Here is an 18,642-nt window from a genome sequence, read left to right as displayed (position 1 = left end):
TAACAAGTGCTTTAAAGCGAGACCACACTGAGTCAAACCCATCTTTCTTTTCTCTATCCCCCGTCTCCAAACTGCACATGTTCATGCTGTCCATAACTTGACCACTAGTCTGTGTTTCTCTGTCTTGGTCATCTAAACAGAAAAGCCAGAGAGAGAGAGAGAGAGAGAGAAATCCTTGTTACACACACACACCCGCCTGTTTTTATTCTCCAGCCCACCCAGCCACCTCCAAGCCAGGCTTTGGGTGACTCAGACCCTTTCCCCTCCAGGGAGCACAAAGGCAGCCCTTTCTCTGCCTCCCGTGACTCAGCGGCGCCATCACAAAAGGCCCAATTGAGGCATGTCATGTAATGTGCTTTTTGGAATGGCATGCCGTGGCAGTGCCAGGGGTGGGCACCGCATGCCATACCTCAAAACAGCCTCGTCATTTATTTTAAACGGTTTAATTTATTTATTTTGAAGCCAATTTCTTTTGGCCAGCCAAAGAAGAAGACTCCCCCCCCCCCCCCCGGCAGTTCCAAATACAATATAAAAAGACCACAGCACAAAAGGAAAAGGGATTGGGGAAGGAGGAGGAAAAATAGGTGAACTCGGCTAGCGGCTCTCAGATGCAGCATCCTTGCTAGCAACCAGCTGGGGTGGAAAGAATTAAAGGAGGTGACAAAAGTTCTCCTGCTCAGATCCTGCTTGTGGGTTTCCCACAGGTTACTGTTCAAAGGAGGCCAGACTAGGCGGGCCATTGGCCTCATCCACAGGTTCTGCTTATGTAGGTTCTCAGAGACATTTGGCCACTGAGAGATCAGGAGGCTGGAGTAGATGCAGCAGTCCCTTCAGAAGGATGGCAAAATCTCTCGCCTTTTGGCCAACAGAATGGCTGCTATTCTAAAAGTTACGTTTCGAAAGGGAATAAAAATTAAAGAGTTTGTACTGTAATGATAAATGCTTTTTATATGTTATATTGAATGTACTGAATATGTGGTAAACCCCCCTGGGGTCTCAACTGGTGAAGGACGGCTGAGGAATATAGTAAATAATAAGATGAATGATTGATCACATTAACAGTTAAGGCTGGTACGATTTATCCCCGAGGGCTGAGTCACATACACACACACACACACACACACACAGTCTTCCTTTGTACCCTCCTTGAATGCTTGACAAGGCCTCTTGCTGGCCTGGATAGATGATGGAGAAGTAGGGAGCAGAGACCTCTGACACATCCATGGCTCCACCCACTTTAGCCTCTGGCCACACCCACCTAGCAAGTTGCACATGAAGAAATGTGGCCCTTGGGTTGGGAAAGATCCTGCTCCCCCCTTGGATTTTGTGGTGGTGAGCCAGAGCCATAGCTGAGAAAATCGGGTCACTGTGTCTTTGTCAACTCCAGCCGCCAACCTGCCCCTTCCATCTGACCCACAGACACCACGATGGCATCACCTCCAGCCAGGGGAGTGGGCCATGGGCAGAGAGACTCGTCCCCTTTCAGAAGGATCCCCATATTCCCTGTGGCAACAAGTCACTTGTCTTGCCCATCTTGTTAGTTTGTAGAAAACCCTCCTCCCAACAAACGAGTGATGGATCACGCTGTTTACTTAAATAAAATGATCTGTGATTCTCCTCTTATGTAGACTCCAATCATACAGCTATACAATTCACAGGGCTGAAAGGAACCCTGAGGACATCCATCCCAACTCTTGATCATTCTGGTCGTTTTGCCCTGCACCTCCATGGGCTCTCTACCTTCTTCCAATCCAGCCACCATTTCATAAACCTGCTGGATTTATTTCCTTCTTTCTAGAACATCGGAAGCCGCCCCTTTCTTTAGGGCTTTATCAGTATGTCAGTTTGTTTTTGAAGTGTATAATATTGTGTCACCAGCTGTAATATGTTTTTTTTCCTTCATGATTTTTAAATTAATTAAAGGAGAAGAGAAGAAACGGGGCCCAGCCCCATAAAGTCAGCCTCACAATGCAGCCTGCCGGCAGGGAAAACCCTTCTGCCTGCCCCCAGGGGATGGAGGGATCCTCTTCTCATCCCCACCACTGCCTGCTCTCAGTCCCAGCAGGGGGAGGGAAGTCGGAAGCATTTAACTCCCTCCCCTGCTTCCCAAAATATTCCTGCCCTCCAGGGAGATGAGCGGGAGGTTGCATCAGCCACCTGCATATCTGAGGCCCTCCATCAGTCCTGCTTTCTGGCCCTTCCTATAAAAAGCGCAACCATCTCCCCCCCTCCCTGTCTGCCACCCTTTCCACAAAGGCAGGCTGCTGGCCAGGGAACATCCCCACCAGGGGAAGGGATCCTCCTTGGCTCAGAGACTTGAGGAGGCTTCCTCATGGTGAGTCAAGTTTTGCAGAAATTGGCTGTGTTCCCAGGGGGTCTGGGCTGAAGCCCCCTGAAGCCAGCCAGGTCTGCATCTGTGCCAGGATGCGTGGCCAGTTTCCATTTAGGTCCATGTGAATGAACACTGAATGAGCACCACTTGGAGTTCTAGGGTGGATGAAGAGGCAGGAGCTAAACTGTAGGCGTGGATTGATTGACTGAATATACCACTTTTATCTTCCAACAATCTTGTGGTGTACATGGTGGTCCCTCTCCCCATTTCACCCTCTCAACAACCCTGTGAAGAGGTAGGTTGGGCTAAGAGATGGTGACTGGCCCAAGGTCACCCAGTGAGCTTCATGGCTGAGTGGGAATTCGAACCCTGCTCCCCCTGGTCCTGGTCCAACACTCGAACCTTCATGCCACACTGGCTTTTTCCCATTCTGCCTTTTTCTCCAAGGAGCTCAATGTGGAATACATGGTTCTTACCCCCGACCCCACATTTAATTCCCCCAGCAACAACCCTGCAAGGCGGGCTAGGCTGAGAGGTCACACCCAGTGAGCTTCATGGTCTCCCAGGTCTTAGTGTGATGTACTTCCCACTGTGCCACAGAAGGTCATGAAGTCCTGCACTGGAAGATTCAGGATGGAGGACATTTTCACAGGGAGTTAAACATGTGGAAGTGGCTCCTCTCGAATGCAGTAGTGGCTTTCAAAGGGAGCCAGACAAATTCACAGCAGAGGAGAACAAAGTTGCTTAATGGCTCATGTTAGTCATGATGGCTAGGCACAATCCTCTAGGCAGGAAGTGGGGTCATGCAAGAAGGATCGGGCAACACCTGGGCTCCTGACCTCTGGCCTATGGACTTCCCATCAGGGCACCTGGTTGACCACACTGGGAGCTGCTGGCCTCAGTCGGCCCTTGGCCTGATCGTCTGATGTCTAAGTTCAAGGAAGGCGCCTCTTTGTGGCAGGGAGGGTGACCATACTGTGTCCAATTCTGGGCACCACAAGTTAAGAAGGATGTAGACAAGCTGGAAGGTGTGCAGAAGATGACCAAGAGCCTGAAAACCAAGCCTTATGAGGAACGGTTGAGGGAGTTGGAGGAGACTCAGAGGAGGTATGACAGCCATTTTCAGATAGCTGAAGGGCTGTCACATAGAAGAGGGAGCAAGCTTGTTTTCGCCTGCTCTGGAAGGCAGGACTCAAACCAATGGATTCAAATGGCAAGAAAAGAAAAACTTTTCTTAGGAAGAATTTTCTGAGGGCAAGAGCCGTTTGACAGCGGAATGGATTCCCTTGGGAGGTGGGGGACTCAGCTACCTTGATGGTATTTAACCAGATGCTAGGTAGTCATCTGTCAGAGATTCTTTAGCTGTGGTTCCTGCATTGCAGGGAGTTGGACTAGATGGCCTTTAGGGGTCCCTATGATTCTATGACATCTGTGCCCCTCCAGATGTTGGCCTCCGTATCCTACCAGCCCCAGCAGCCAGCACGGTCGATGGAAAGGGGTGGGGACAAGGGTCGTCCAGCAACCCCTGGAGAACCACAGCCCTCCAATTTGGAAATGAAGACTTGCATTCAAAGACCCCTTTGAGATCACCAGCCTATTTTCTTTGACAAGCCCACGTGCCCTGTGTTCTCTGTCTCTCTCCCTCCCACACCCACCCACCCAAAGAGAAAGTCACATCAAAATATAATGCTTTGTAAATCACACATTCTGTGTAAAAGTCCAGTTTTAAAAACAAGACGCTGTGAGTTTGCAAGTGGTGGGAAACAAATTGCTTTTATTAGCTTATCAAGGAGGCTCAGTCGGAAGAAGCCGGGGTCCGTCTTGCTGGCTCCATATCTGAAGGCAACAAAGCAGCAGAATTCTTAAGTCCTGCACCTGAAGGCCAGGGAGCAGCTGCATCTCTCTCTGCAACTAACAGGGTCCACACCAAACCACCAGCCCCTCCACACCCCAGGATCTGCTGCCTGCCCTTGGGTGGCCTTTCCCCAGTCCTTCTGCAAACACTCCTCTTGCTGGCTTGTTTCTAGGGTGAACTTCAAAGCAGCCCCTGAAGACGCACACTCCCTTCAAATTTGCGCATGGGAGACATTGGCCTGACTTGCACAGAAACCAACATTTTTGCAGCTTAAATCCCACTTTTCAATCTCCATAAACTATCAGGCCCCAAAGAAGCAGGAGGCGGTCAGACAGCGAGGAAGGTGGGACCCAGCTCAGCGATACCTTGATCTGTGGGCCGAGGAGCTTAAGAATTGCTGTGCCAGCCACAAAATCCTGAAAAGGGGATGTGCCAAACTGCATTGGGGGTTTGTTTTTTTGCAACGTAACTTGGGGGAGGCTGACGGTTCGAGGATTGAAGGCGCGAAGGTCGAAAGGGCTCGAGTGTTGGCACTGAGGTGTTAGATCCAGCCGCTTCCCCCACAGTAGCAGCCAGCCCCACAGGTGTCACAAGGCTTCGGACTGCCCCCTCTCCCAAACAACTGGGCCCACTTTAAGGGGAAGGGGAGGCCTATCGTGATTAAAACTCTGGCCCTATATTCTGCCACCCTATAAGGCACTGGACTCGAATGCTCACTCCAACAAACAGGAGATTTTTAACAAATCGCTACCATAAAGTCTCAAAGGAGGGTTTTTTTTTTTAAAAAAAAGAAGAGTTCTATCTAATCAAAACTTTTGATTGTCAATTTGACAGCCTATTTTTATTTTTTAAATGAAAAATGGTAGTATGGAATCTAGAAAAGCAAAATTTAAAAAGGTTGTGGAGGTTGTGGGGCATGGGAAGAGAGTGATCTCCTGGTCCCCTAGAGATCTTGCTTTGCCTCTGGCAGGAGTCAGCTGCTGGGAAGGACAGAGGCAGGGTTTCAGTTGTCTTCTGAAGACCATCTCTGCTGCTCCTCCTCTTCCGTCCGGACGTTCAGGTGCTGGTTGGACTCCAGGTGGAGAACTTCATCCCCAAAGTGTGGTGGGACGGAGACAGCCCCTAGATCAGCGCCCTTCCCCCCTTTGACACAGGCAGCCTGCAAGATGTCAACAAAGAGGTTCTCATTGGGATCTGTGGCCTCCAGGCCTTTGCCATGTCCCAGCAGAACCTTCTCATGAACTTCCGGCTCCACATCTTCGATCCTTGGTGTCTCTTCATGGGACGGCACTTGAGGCAATCTCTGGTCTGCTGTCACCTCCACCATGGAGGGCTCGTCCAGCTCCTCCCTGAGGAACTGCTGGGTTGTGGTAACTTTCTTCATTGGTTCTTCCTCAGAGATGCCCCCATTGCACTCTGTCTCACCAGGCTGGAGGACCCCAATCCCATTCAGGATCTCCTCTGTGAAATCGGCAACGCCGGGGTCTTGCTGCAGCCCATTAGCATTGCTGTCAGCCCACAGAGGATCTGATCCTGCTGGGTCTTTGGCATCGGGGAAGGAGATTTCTGGGGCCTCTGTGGGGACCTGGGAGTCCCTGACATCGGGCAAGGCAGTTGGTGCAGCCCGGCTCTCCTCTACATCATTCTCCAGGGATGGACCTTCCTCCCCTCCTGTCACTGTTGGTTCGGCCTCAACACACGGCTCAGCTGCCTTGATCAGCTCCTGGTTGAACTCCAGAGCTTGTTCCACGATCTCCAGGATGTCAGCATCTTTCATGCTCTCTCTTGAGATGCTCGCAACTGTCTCACCTGGGAGATCCTCGCCACGTGGGTCCCCCTCAGCCACATCTTCCTGTGGGACCTGGTCTTCTCTTCTGCGGATTTCAAGGTCCGTTGTCTCCTGGGCACAGGGCAAATCTTCATCCTTCCCGCATGCTGGAGCCTCTGGTCCCGTGAGGTCTCCTCCCTGCACATCCAAAGACCCTTCTTCCCCCTCTAGCACAATTTCACCCAAGTCAGCCACGCTGGTCAGGGGAGAAACCTTGTGGCCACCTTCAGCCTCTGTGTCCCCCTGGTCACTCAGCTCCAAAGGAGCGTCCCCTTCCACAAAGGCATTTTCCTCCACGTTGCTGGGATCCAGCCGTTCTCCTTGGAAAGTGCTGTCCTCCTCTGGTCCCCATGCAAAATCCTGGCCAAGTTCTCCCTCATAGAACTGTTCTACAAACTGGGCTTCTTCTTCTTCCTCGCCTCCTTTCTGGGGGACTTCCCCACCAGCCAACTCTTTCTCAGATTCTGCATCCAACTGTGCAGAGTCCTTTGCATCCTCCTCCCCTCTGAGCCCTTTGGCGTCTTCTTCAAATAGGTTTCCATCACTTCCAATGAGTTCCAGAGCATCTGTCGTAGGTTTTTCTGATACTTTGGGATCGTCTGTGCCTGGGATGGGAGCAGCTTCTATGGCACATCCCCCTTCCTCTTCTGTACCTTCTTGTTTGTTGATGTTCTCCTCTGTTGGGGGGCTGTGCAAACTCTCCTCCTCTACTGGAGGATGTTGCACCTCCTCTAAAGATGCGGATCCATCTTGGGTCACAAGAGGCAGTTCTGCAGCCTCTTGGCTCTCTGGAGGCGTTTGTTGGGGCTCCCCAGAGGCAGCCAACATCTGCCCCTCATACAGATGCAAGGGGGTGTGATCCGGCAGAGTCTCCTCCAGCATAATCGCCTTGCCACTTTCCAGGCCCTTCTCAACCCCCTCGGTCTCACGGCTGGCATTTGGGGAGCTGTCCCAAGATTCAAGGGAGTCCTCAGATCCCAAAGACTCACTTTGCGACTGGCCGTAGCTAGTGCCGGCCTGGTCCTTGCCCCCAAACCCGTCAGTGGGGCTGCCCTGCACTTCTGGGGGAACCTCCACCTCTTTGTCAGCAGGGGGGGCCAGGCTTTCGCCCAGGTGGGTGGCCAGCTGACTTTGGAGAACCTCTTCTACTCTGGCCACTGCTTGCTCTTCTTCCTCTGCCTGTGCATCGGCCTCATCCTGTTCAGCTTCCGGGCACCATGGCAGGTCCTTTGTCTCTAAGGGGGCTGCTATTTCTTCCATCTCTAGAATGCCTGCCTCCTCCTCCTCTTCCCTTTCAGCCTTGGAGGCTTCTGGGCCCACCACCAAGCTTCCCTCCTGGATGTCTCTGTCAGTGTCAAGAGCAGCCGCTGGGATCTCTTCTCCTCCTTCTCCTGCTCCCTCCTCCTTCTCTGCCAGTTGCTGCTCCTCCTCCAAAGCATCTCCTGCCACATCCTGCTCCTCTGCCTTGGAGATCTCTCCTTGCCCCAGGACATCCTCGCCTCGCAAGGCAACCTCCATCTCTTGGGAGCAGACAGGCTCTGTGTCTGAGAATCCCTGTTTCTCCATGGCATCTTCATTCCCCAACCCATCCTCTCTCAGGGGCCTGGGGATGTCCTCCTCTTCCTCCCCCCTCTCTTTGCCCCCCTCAGCATCCCTTGCACTTTCCACCATTCTGGGCTCCCCTTCCAAGCTCTCTCCTTCCTCCCTTGCTGAGTTTTCTTCTGCCAAGGGGGTCTCCTCTGCAGGAAAGGCATCAGGTTCCTGGGATGCCTCTCCCACCTCTCCCTCCCGCAGGGCCAAATCCATCTCTTCCAGAGGGGCTCCTGGTGCCTGGAGCTGTGCCTGCTCCAGCTGAACAAAGGGTTGCTCTGAGCAACTCTCTGCCGCCACGTGGCTCAGTGGTGCCACGTTCTCACAAGCAACAAACTCTTCTGCCTGCAGGAGCTCCCCATCCAGCACCTGCAGGTCCTCCTCGTTCTCCTTGGAGGGGCTCCACAGCTCCCTCCTTTCCTCATCCTCCGACAGGTGCAGGGCTTCTGTGCTCACCACCTCCAGGTCTTCCGCTTCCTCCAGGTACCCTCCCGTGGCACCTGCCTGCTCCTCTGGGGGGCTGCTGGCGCCAGGGTCCCAGCTCTCCTTCCCCTCCCTCACCGCCACAGCCACATCTTTGCCCAGGGCACCTGCCCCTTCTGGGCACTCGGGCACCTCCTCGTTGCCGTGCCCGCCCTGCTCTGTGCTACATGACAGCGGGGGCTCCTCGCCTTCCTCTCCCAGAGGCACCACTTCCTGGTAGGCCTCGATCCTCCCGGTGACCGGGACGCCGTCTGCAGTTTCCCTGGCCTCCCCTTCTACCTCCAGCAACCCCATTTCTTGTGGAGTTGGGGGGTCTGTTGCCAGAGCCCCCTGAGTCTCTCCTTCATGCTGCTCTGCGCAGGCCTCACCGGGGCTGCCGTTCACCTCTGGGGGATCTTCAGAGCCTTGGGTGCCCCTCATAAGGTCCTCCCCTGGCAAAGTGTCCCCTGCGTGCCCTTTCAGCACTTTCTCCGTACTGGGAGGAGGGTCTGCTCTGCCTACATCTTCTGTGGGGGGCGAGCCATCCAGAGGGAGGCCATTTGGGGAGTCGGAGCCCTCAAGGAAGCTGGTCTCTGGCTGGTCATCTGCCGCGTTGACTACTTTGAGTGCTATTTCCAATGCTTCTGTAACCAGCCGGTCAGGGTAAGGACCGTTCTGGGTTGTGGCCTCCCCTGCTGGCTCATTGCTGAGACACTCCTCTTCTTGCTCTTCCTCCTCCTCCTCTTCCTCCTCCTCCTCCTCCTCCTCCTCACAAAGTCCTTCCTTCTCTCCTGCTCCAATCTCTCTGCCACCCCTCTTGTCTCTGTCCGCCTGGAGTCTCTGCTCGGTGCCCGAGCTGGATTCTTCCAAGGCGTCAGGAGTCGCAGCGTCGAAAGACGGAAGGGACTCGTGCAAGAGCGACTGGGAGACAGCTGTGATTTGGGTGGCCGTCCAGACCTCAGTCTGCTCAAAAGCGGGCAAGTTGACGGGAGCCAGGACGTCTTTGGCTGGCAAGGGGTCCTCAAAACTTATGGCGGAGGAGTCCGGGAGGATGGTGCTGGCCTTCTGGAAATCCCTGGCCAAGGGGCTCCTGCTCTTGGGGGGCGCAGAGGAAGTGAAGCTGCCCACTGAGGACTCATTCTGGCCCCTGGGCAACCGGGGCTTTGCGCTGGCCTTTGGGAAGGTGGCTGGGCTCAGCCAGGGGTCTCGGGGGCCCAGGTGGCCTCTGTCCAGGGACAGGCCGTTGCTCAACTCCAGCTTCCCATCTGTAGAGAGAACAGAGACGCAAAACATTTCTTTAGCTTGTGATCCCTGCATTCCAGTGGGGTTGGACTAGATGGCCCTTGGGGTTCCCTTCCAGCTCTACAGTCCTAATAAGCCTCTTTTCTCCCATGGGATTACTGCCATTCCGATCATTCATTCTCCCTCCATCTTTCTCTCTCTCTCTCTGCCCTGCTTATACATACCTCTGATGCCACTGGTCAGTTTGAAGTCGTCACCCGGGATCTGCAGCCTGGTACTCTCAGCCTCCAGGAGGGTCCTGGAAAAAAACGTGGGAGAGGGGCTGGTTGGTTTGTGGGGGTCTCTTGGGAGAAGACAGGGCACTTGCCTGCCATGGGGGCTCTGCAAGCTTCTTTAATATCCCAGGCCCATCTAGCTGACTTCCCTTGGCCCTGGCGGGCAGCAGCCGCTCTGCAGGGGAGCCTCGCCCAGCCCTGTCGGGAGATGGTCCCATGGTGCGCTGAACCTTTGGCCGTAGGACCTTTGGCCTGCAAATGGGGCCTTTCTCACCACAGAGCCAGGCCACCTCTCCCCCTCCATTGAACCGAATCCTTCAAGATTTGTTCTCGCACAGAACCCATTTTAGAGGGGGCAGAGGAAGGCCATCAGAGCCTCGGAAGAGCCTGCTGGATCCGGCCCCTGGCCCAGCCAGCCCAGCCTCCTGGTCAAGCAGATGCCTCCATGGGAAACCCGCCAGCAGCATCCCAGCGCAAGAGAATTTTCTCCTCTCCGGCCATTTCCAGCAACTGGGATTCGGAAGCGTTTTTGCCTCCAGCTGTGGAGACAGAGCTTGGACCTCAAGGCTGGCGGTCGTCAAGAGCCCTCTCCTCCTCCTCCTCCTCTTCCATCTCCATGAACTTGTCCAACCCACTTTTAAAGGGACCCAAGCTGACGGCCACCCCAGCCTCTTGCGGAAGGGAGTTCCACAGTTTATACAGGGTGGGGAATCTTCCAGCAAAACAGGCCACCAACTGCTGCAGTGCGTGTGGAGGCGTGGAGCCTGCAAAGCCCCCACCTCACAGCCACACAGAGGGGTGCGGAACCTTGCTCTGACAGCCTTTGCAGCTGCATTTGGGGCCCATTGGGGTGATGTCATGGGCAGCCTCTGCCGCCTCCTCCTCCTCCCAGACAGGGCCCCCCTTTCTCATGCTAATGGCAGTGCTGAACCCCCTCAGCGGCCAGCCCACTTTTGTCCTGGAGGAGCCATGCGGGGAGGGGGGCTTGTGAAGCAGAGCCCAGTTCCCAGCCAGGAGGAGGAGGGGTCTCTGGGAGTAGAGGGAGAAGAGAAAACAGGCCCCAGGAATGGAGAGAAGGGGCTGTGGGGTCCCTCTTCCTTCCCCTTGGGGGGCACCCAGAACACAGCCTGGAAAGCAGGGTGCCAAAGCCCAGACGCCTCACCCAACGGGGGAGAGTTAGAGGGGATGCCTGGAAGAGTCTGCTTCTGCCTATACAGGAAAAGTGGTGAAGAAAGGGGGTATTTCTTAGTTGCTGTTTCGTTAATATCGCTTTTTGGATCATAAATGCCTTATTGGTTATTTGTTAATCATATAATGTGACTTATGTTGTAAGTGGGAATCTTGCCTTTGTTGTTGTTATTTGAGTTGCTGGCGTTTTAGTGCAGTTTTATAGATCAAAATTCATTTAATGATTATTTGTTATTTATGTTGTACTTGTGACGTCCTGTTAAGTTACTGTTGTTTATCAGCTACTTTGGGATTCGCTTGAATGGAAAGTGGTGTAGAAATAAACCACAGAATCACAGAGCTGTAGAAATCAATTAAATCAATCAAAATGGGGAAGGGTCTCTGGAAAGGTGGAGGGGAGAGTTGCTGCTGCTCCCTTCTTTTTCTTTTTTTAAAAAAGAGCTGTATTTCTTTTTTAGCAGGGGTAAGTCGGGGGTGGCGCTGTGTGTTAAACCACTGAGCCTAGGACTTGCCGATCAGAAGGTCAGCAGTTCGAATCCCCACCACAGGGTGAGCTCCTGATGCTCGGTCCCTGCTCCTGCCAACCTAGCAGTTCGAAAGTGGGTCAGGCAAATTTGAGGAGGAAAAGAAGGCTCTCAATGGCTACCAGCCGTGCTGGCTCTGCTCTGCCTCCGTAGTGAAGAGGCAGCAATGCATCTAAATGCCAGTTGCTGGAAGCCACAGGAGGGGAGAGGGCTGCTCTTGTGCTTGGATCCTACTTGTGGGTTTCCCCAAAAAGCCATCTGCTTGTCCACTGCGAGGACAGAAGGCTGGACTAGACGGGCTCCCTTTGGCCTGACCCAGCAGCCAGGATCTTCAGGGGTCCTTATGGAACCTCCAGCTCCAGAGACAGTCTAACTTCCCAAGCTCTTTGGGGCATTTGGCCCCTATGAGGACAGGAGGCTGGACAAGATGGTCCATCTTTGGCCGGATCCAGCTACAGGGCTCTTGAAGTTCACTCAAGGAGCAAAGCCAGGGCAGGAAGAGGCCAGAGGGCCAGGCTGCTCCTCTGCCGCACCTCCCAGGCATCACGGGGCCCCACCCTTCCCCAGAGTAGCCCCTGGGGCAATGAGCTCTCTCACCGGTAGGTGGCCACTTCCAGGCTGAGGGACATCTTGAGGTGCATCAGCTGCTGGCGCTCCTCCAGGACCTGGGCGATCTGGACCCGCAGGGACTGCTTCTCCTCCTCCAGGGACTCGATGGCCAGCTGTTGAGGCAGAGGAGAGACAGAGGCGTCTGTCAGCCAAGGGGGCTCCCTCAGCTCACGGAAGGGCCACCATGGCAGGCGGACCGGAGGGGAGGACACAGCTCCTGGCCTTGGCCTGGGAATTGCCAGAGGAACCTCCACCTCCCATAGAGCCCCAAGGGTCCAACTCCCCCCCCCCTGCAATGCAGGAAGCACAGATAATCTCATGGTGCCCACTAGGATGATGGGCATGACATCAGGGAGAGTTTCCTCTGGGTGTTTTGGCTCAGGAGACACCCTTTGCCAGGGCACATCAGCGGGGGGGGGGGGGGAGGACCTAAATGACCCCTGAGGTCCCTTCCAACCCGACAATTCTAGGATTCTATGATCCTTCCAGGGTCTCCTTGTGACAAGCTGACACGGTGCCTTGCAGCACAGCATCACTTGAGCCTGCTGAAGGGGGAATGGAGAAAGGCTTCCCCAAAGAGCTTCCATGGGGGACCTTTAGCCCCCCCGCAATGTGGTCAGCTGAAGCTTCCTCTCCCCCCAGCATGACCCATTGTCAAGGCTGAAGGGACCTGGAGACCAGCAATATCTGAGGACCAGAAATCCCACTTCCACTTCCTGGCTGTCTCCAAAACCACCTCTCTCTTCCAAGTGAGCAAGAATTTGCACAAATCCCAATCCTGCTTCTGAACCACAACCTCCCTGCCCTCCTGTCCCCACACCCCTCCTTGCCCCAAATCTCCCCCCAATTCCACAACTGGAGTCCAAGCTCACAGCAGCACACAGACCACAAAAGAGGCACAAATCACAGAATGGTGGAGTCAGGAGTGCTGCAAAGGGCCATTCAGATCAGTTCAGGAATGAGGGGCAGCCAAGCAGCCACTCTGAAGACGGGAGGCTGGAGGAGGCAGACCCCCTTTGGCCAGCTGGACCTTGTAGTCTCTCATGCCACAGAGGAGCAGTGAGGGCGCCCTAAAACTTCACCACAGGTGAGGAGAGGGACCATTTAGGCAGGGACCCTCCCCGCGAACAGCACACAAACTGGAGTAGGAGTGAAACCCACCCTAGGGCAGACCAGAAGTCCAGCACAAATGAGACTATTTTGAAAAGAAGCAGCAGCAGTCTAGAAAGCTGATGCAACTAGGAAAGAGAGGCGGCCAGGGACAGACATGTGTAAAAGGGTCCAAGATAAAATGGGAGTTTTCTTGTCCTGGGAAAAGCCAAAGCTTTGCCCCTCCCACCCCCTGGCACCGACACAGACTCTTGGGAGCCCCCCTCTTCCTGCATGGCATGGAGACCCCCACCCAGACGGGCCCAGGCGCAATGTTCTGCATGTGCAACAGACCCCCTTGGAAGATGACAGGCTCTCCTGTGCTGGATGTTTTTCAGCAGGGCTGAGATGGCCCCCTCTTGGGGATTCCTGCATTGCAGCGGGTGGGCCTGACGACACTTGAGGGCCTAACTCTATTGCTCTATGAATCCCCTTCCCTCAGTGCCCAGGCTTGGCTTCAACTCTCTTTAACTCACGGGCAGATAAAACCCACGGGCCGCCCCATCTACCCAACATCTCCACTCTGTTCCCTAGTGGGCGGGTCACTTGGACGCCAGAGGAGCCGCCTGGCCGTTCTCTCGCTGCTGCTGCTGCTGCTGCTGCTGCTGCCGTTCCTCGGGTGCCTTTCCAAGCAGAGGGGGTCTCTGCCCCCAGCCCCCAACTCGCACCAGCTGCCCCTGGAACCGTGGGGTCGGAAGGGACCCCCAGGGGCCATGTAGCCCAACTGGCTGCAGTGCACTGGAGAGCCGCCCCGCCCCGCCCTCCCGCTGACCCACCTGGAGCTGGCCGGCCTCGCCGTGCTGCTGCTGCCACTGCTGCGCCAGGCTCTCTTCCAGAACCTCCTTGCGGATCTTCAGGCCGGCCAGCTCCTTCTCCAGCTGCTGGAGGCGCAGCTGGCCCTGCCGGTTGCCCTCGGTGGCTCTCCAGAGCTTCTCCTTGGCCTCGCCCAGGGCGGCCTCCAGCTGCCAGACCTCCGCCTTGTAGGTCTCGGCGGCCCCCTTCCAGATGCTGGAGAGGCGCTGCGCGTAGTCCTCCACCTCGGCGGGCTGGAAGCAGCCCTCGGCCGTCGGGGCGCCGCGCCGGCCGCTCTGCAGGCTCCCCACGCCGGCCGCCTCCTGGCCCAGCGCCGCCTTCTCGTCCCGGTGCGCCTCGTCCAGCGCCCGCACCTCCTGCTCCAGCTGCGCCGCCTTCTCGCGGAGCCACAGCTGCGCCCGGCGCTCCTCCTCCAGCTCCTTCCTGCTCCGCGACAGCATCCTCTTGGCCTCGTCGCGGGCCGCCCGCTCCCGCTGGCACCGGCCCGTCGCCTGCTGCACCTCGTCGCGCAGCGCGTCCCGGGCCAGCTCGGCCGACGCCTTGTCGCGGAAAGCCTGCTCCAGGGTGGCCCTCAGCGCCGCCACCTCGCCCTCGTAGCGCGCCCGCCACGAGCCCTCGACGGGGCTCAGGCGCAAGCCCTGCACCTCGGCGCGCAGCCCCTCGTTCTCCTCCTCCAGGTGCTTCACGCGCGACAGGTAAGCCTCCAGCCGCTTGTTGAGGTCCCACATCTGCAGGGACTCCTCGCCCAAGGCGCGAGAGCCCACGAACGCCTCCATGGCCGCCGGGGAGCCAAGCTGGACGGCAGCGAGACCGAGACGAGACCGAGAAGCAGGCGGAGTCCCGGAGCTAGGCGGACGGTGCTGGGCAGCGAACGAGCGCCCCGGCGCAACAGCACCGCTATTCATACTGGCCGGGAGGAGGAGGAGGGCTCCGAGGGGAGGGGGCTGGCCTTAATCCCTCCCCCCCCCTCACTCGAGGGAAGGCGGACGAAGGAGCAGCGCGGAGCCCAGCCGCAAATGCCAGAGGGGCTGCCCCAGGGGAGACGGAGCCAGCTGGTTTTCTGCTGCTCCAGAGGGCAGGACCCCGATTCCAGTGGCAAGGAAGGAGATCCCGACATTAGGAAGACCTTTCCGATAGTACCGTAAGAGCAGTTCTACACGAGATGGGGCTCCCACATTCCTCTGCAGCTTTTAAGCAGAGGCTGGAGTCAGCTCGGGGTTGGACTGGATGACCCTTGGGGTCCCTTCTAATCCTAAGATTCTAAGGCCAAGAGAAGGGAAGAGCCCTTCCTGCCTCCTCCTGCTTCAGATGGCAGGGGGTGGCCAAGAAATCTGGAGAGGAGAGGAAACTGCGAGCCTCTGACAACTGCCAGCGCCCGGTACGCGGGGCGGTTTGTGCGTGTGTCGATCCAATGCGCTGTTCGTTGGATCATTGAGCTGGGAGGGGGCACCGAAGAGGTCATCCACTCAACCTCTCCCAGCTCAACGCAGGAATCTTACGAGTCCAGCCAATACCTCCAGTGAACGGCAGCCCTCAACCGGGGGGGGCAGCTTTTGTCCCCCTGGCGGACCATTTGTTCCCCTTCACTTTCTGCGACGTGCCCCCCTTATTCTGCCCGCCCCACCCCGCTATGAATTTCTGAATCTGCGCCTCAGTTCCTTCCCCGCTCTGCCGCCTCTCCATTCATTCACCACGTGACGAAAACGGGACTAAATTTGGAGAGGAGAATACAGGTTCCTATCTAAATTCAAAGCCCTTGGCTTCCTACAGAGAATCCTGGGAACGGTGCGGAAAGCTAGTTCCCAACCCAGCCCCTTTTTAAAAATCCTATAGTTCCCAGAATTAATTTTTTTGGGGGAAGGGGATGCGCTTTCACTGCATAGTGTCGAGGTGCAAAGATGGGGTGCAAAGATAGACTGCTCCTGAACGTGGAGCTTGTGCTCAGCCGTCACAATGCGTGGCCACTTGGGGCTGCCATATTTCAACGAGTGAAAATTGTTTTAAAACTATTTTTTCGAAATTCTCAAAAAACAAAATCCCAACTTTCAGACATGGGTTGGTATATGCTATTTCAGACGGACGAACCAGTGTGCCCGGGAAATTCCGGACGTATGGCAGCCCAACCCCGCCCTCTGCGTGATCCCGCTTTGATGCTGTCATGAAACGTTCTGGCCTCGAGTTCCATAGTTGGACTCTACGCTGCGGAGTGGTGGAGCCTCCCCGTCAGCCGAACTTGGAGGGAAAATCCGTCCCTGGAAACCAAACCCCGAGGCCCACGAGGAGCGTCCACAGCTGTCCTGGTCCAGGCAGCTTTTGCGCAGCAGGGGCAACTGCAGGCGGATCAGAGGGAAAAGAGGGGCGGGTTGCAAACAGGGGTGGGCATCCTGTCCCGCCGCCCACTTTCCCCGGTAAAAGGTGAGTAAATAAATTGGGACGAGTTCTCCCACCATGAAGCCCATAAATGAAGCGCGTTCTTGGGACCTGCTCCCCAAACCATAGGCAATGGCGCCCCCTAGTGGACAGTGCGCCAACAGCAGCTGCTCATAAATCCGCCTTCCTGGGGGTTTCCAGGGGGAAGGAGTCCACCCCATGCAGAACAGCCCAGGACTGCCGCCTTGCCCTGCCTGTTCTGCCCACCCTGACTGACTCCAGGGCTTCAGGAAATCCTGTGCAGCCTCCCCTGCCTGGGGCTCATGAGGACTAGCACCCTTTCTAAACCCTGGGGGTGCTGGTGCCCTTCTGTCTGCAAGGCACAGTTATGTTTTTGAGGAAATCTGCTGCTGCTGCCCCCCCCCCCCCATTTCAGGACCTCCATGACTGAATCCGTGTCTGTGGCCTTTCCCTCCAAGTCAGCAAAAAGGCGATTAGTTTGAAGGGGCCTCTGGCCAGCACCCGTTCCGTCAGGGGGGAATGTCCTTCTGCCACGGGGGGCTTTCCAGGTGGGGACACTCAGGTATCACAGATGTGCCGGCAGCAATGGAAGAACTTCAGTGGGTGCCCCCAGGAAGGTCCAAGAGGGAGACCCTGCAGGTGGTGGGTGTTATGTGGAAAAATAAAATAAAATTTAATGATATGCAAAGTGGCAGCTAGGAAGCTAAATAACTCTCTGTTGGTGATTTATAGCTTCTTAGTAAAGACTATACCATGTCCAGACTCTTTATATTCAAGAGAACTTTGCTTTCAAAAACAATTAACTGAGAAGAATATATTTACAATCTTGTGCTTATTCAAACGTGGGTATGTTCTCAGTTGAATTGTAGATTGAAGTCTTAGACTTACAAGCAAAACTGTCTTGAGACTTGCACCCAAGTTTTACCTCATGCAGGCTTTACAGCTTCTTATAAAGGTTTTCACTTTCACCTCAGCAGTATTCACTTTGTTTCTTATAGAGAGATCCTGCACAGGATTCTCCCTGTTAACATTTCGGGATCTTCCTGTCTGCTTGGCTTCAGGCAGATCACCCTGACAGGCACTCAGCAGCATGAAGAAACCTCTCTCTAGCAGCCATTCTCCCTCACACACAGAGAGAACAGAAAAAGCATTAAAAAAATGACAGTTGCTGGAATAACAGTCACAACAGAATGGAATGCCTTTCCCATGTGACTTACAGTTAGCCAATCACGAGAGAGAGCTATGGCCAAAGGCAAAACCCCATGTTAAAAAATACACAGCAAATCCACCTAAGCAAACATTCCCATTTCAGGAAATTAAACAATTATCCTTAACAATGGAACCATTTCAGGGATTGATTCCTCATGGATAGACCCATTACTCAGGAGTAGGGTAAACTGGGCCCCTAGATGCAGACTGTGCTGTAGCTCTTCAGCTTGGGCCCCAATTTAAGGCTTTTAATGGTCAAGATTTGCATCACACTGTTGTGACACTTTGGGGATGCTGTGGGGTCAGGAGGCAGAGCAGCTCCTTAGCATGCAGAAGCTCCCACCGGCAGCATCTCCAGGAAGGGCTGGGAGTGAGTCTCCTTACCCTGGAGAGCTGCTGCCAGTCAGTGCAGGCAATATGGAGAGAGATGGACCAGCAGTCTAACTCAGCCTAAGGTGGTTTCGGAGGTTCCTCCCCAGAGAATAACCAGGACAACTTTTCAGAGTTTCCACTAAACAAGAGTGGAAAACCCAGTATGTTTATTGAACATAAAACTTACTAACCAATTTATTTAAAAACAAAGCAGAACTATTTCCCCCACCTACCTGCAAAGGATATGCAGACATATTACATCTTCAACACTGTTTCTTTTCTGTATAAATCAGAATTTAAATGGTCTGTAAAAAAAAGCAAGCAGATGTCTGCAATGTCAACTGATCTGAAGGAGACTGTTGTCTGTGCTTCCAACTGATCTGAGGATCCTGGCAAACGGCTCACCTGGTCTCCTGGGAAACAGACATTCCCGATTCTGCAGTCGATTGTGAGGTCAGAGCCTGACCAAGGTCTTCCCCTGCCGACTCTGGGCCCCGGTGGAAACTCTCTTTCCCTGGTCTGTGGCCCCACTTGCCACGTTGGGGGAGACAGCTGGATCTAGGCTCCCCTTAGAGTTCCCCCAAATACCCCCAACCTTGCAGGAAAAGGGGGCCTCAGCTGTGGTCCAGTTTCTGGTGCCTCCTTAAAACTCACCTGTCCGCCCAGGTGTTGGCTGGCTGGAGGTTCTCCATGTGCTCCTTGTGGATTGTCGGTTCCAGCAGTTTGAATGTTCTTGCGCTTTGATTTTAGTGTGGAGGCTGAACTGTCTTATGGAGCCACCTTCTCTCTCTGCTTGGGTGTGC

At 55.0% G+C, this 18,642-nt stretch overlaps 1 protein-coding gene across 2 annotated transcripts; it reads right to left on the bottom strand.

Annotated features, from left to right (window-relative positions):
* Window positions 1–4,086: 4,086 nt before the first annotated feature.
* Window positions 4,087–18,252, bottom strand: NES (nestin). 2 transcript variants are annotated; one of them, XM_083715481.1, is made up of 4 exons: window positions 18,073–18,252; window positions 11,894–12,018; window positions 9,534–9,607; window positions 4,087–9,332 (listed from the first exon to the last, which is right to left on the bottom strand). In XM_083715481.1, exons 1-4 carry the CDS (start codon window positions 18,091–18,093, stop codon window positions 5,191–5,193), a joined length of 4,362 nt encoding a protein of 1,453 aa, XP_083571607.1. In that variant the 5' UTR covers window positions 18,094–18,252; the 3' UTR covers window positions 4,087–5,190. The 2 variants fall into 2 exon arrangements, with proteins under 2 accessions (XP_083571607.1, XP_083571606.1); XM_083715480.1 differs by lacking the exon at window positions 18,073–18,252 and adding an exon at window positions 13,831–15,046.
* Between the last annotated feature and the right edge of the window lie 390 nt (window positions 18,253–18,642).

This window comes from Podarcis gaigeae, assembly GCF_964106915.1.
Source record: "Podarcis gaigeae genome assembly, chromosome: 16".
NCBI classification, from domain to species: domain Eukaryota; kingdom Metazoa; phylum Chordata; class Lepidosauria; order Squamata; family Lacertidae; genus Podarcis; species Podarcis gaigeae.
This window is presented reverse-complemented; position numbering and strand designations above follow the sequence as displayed.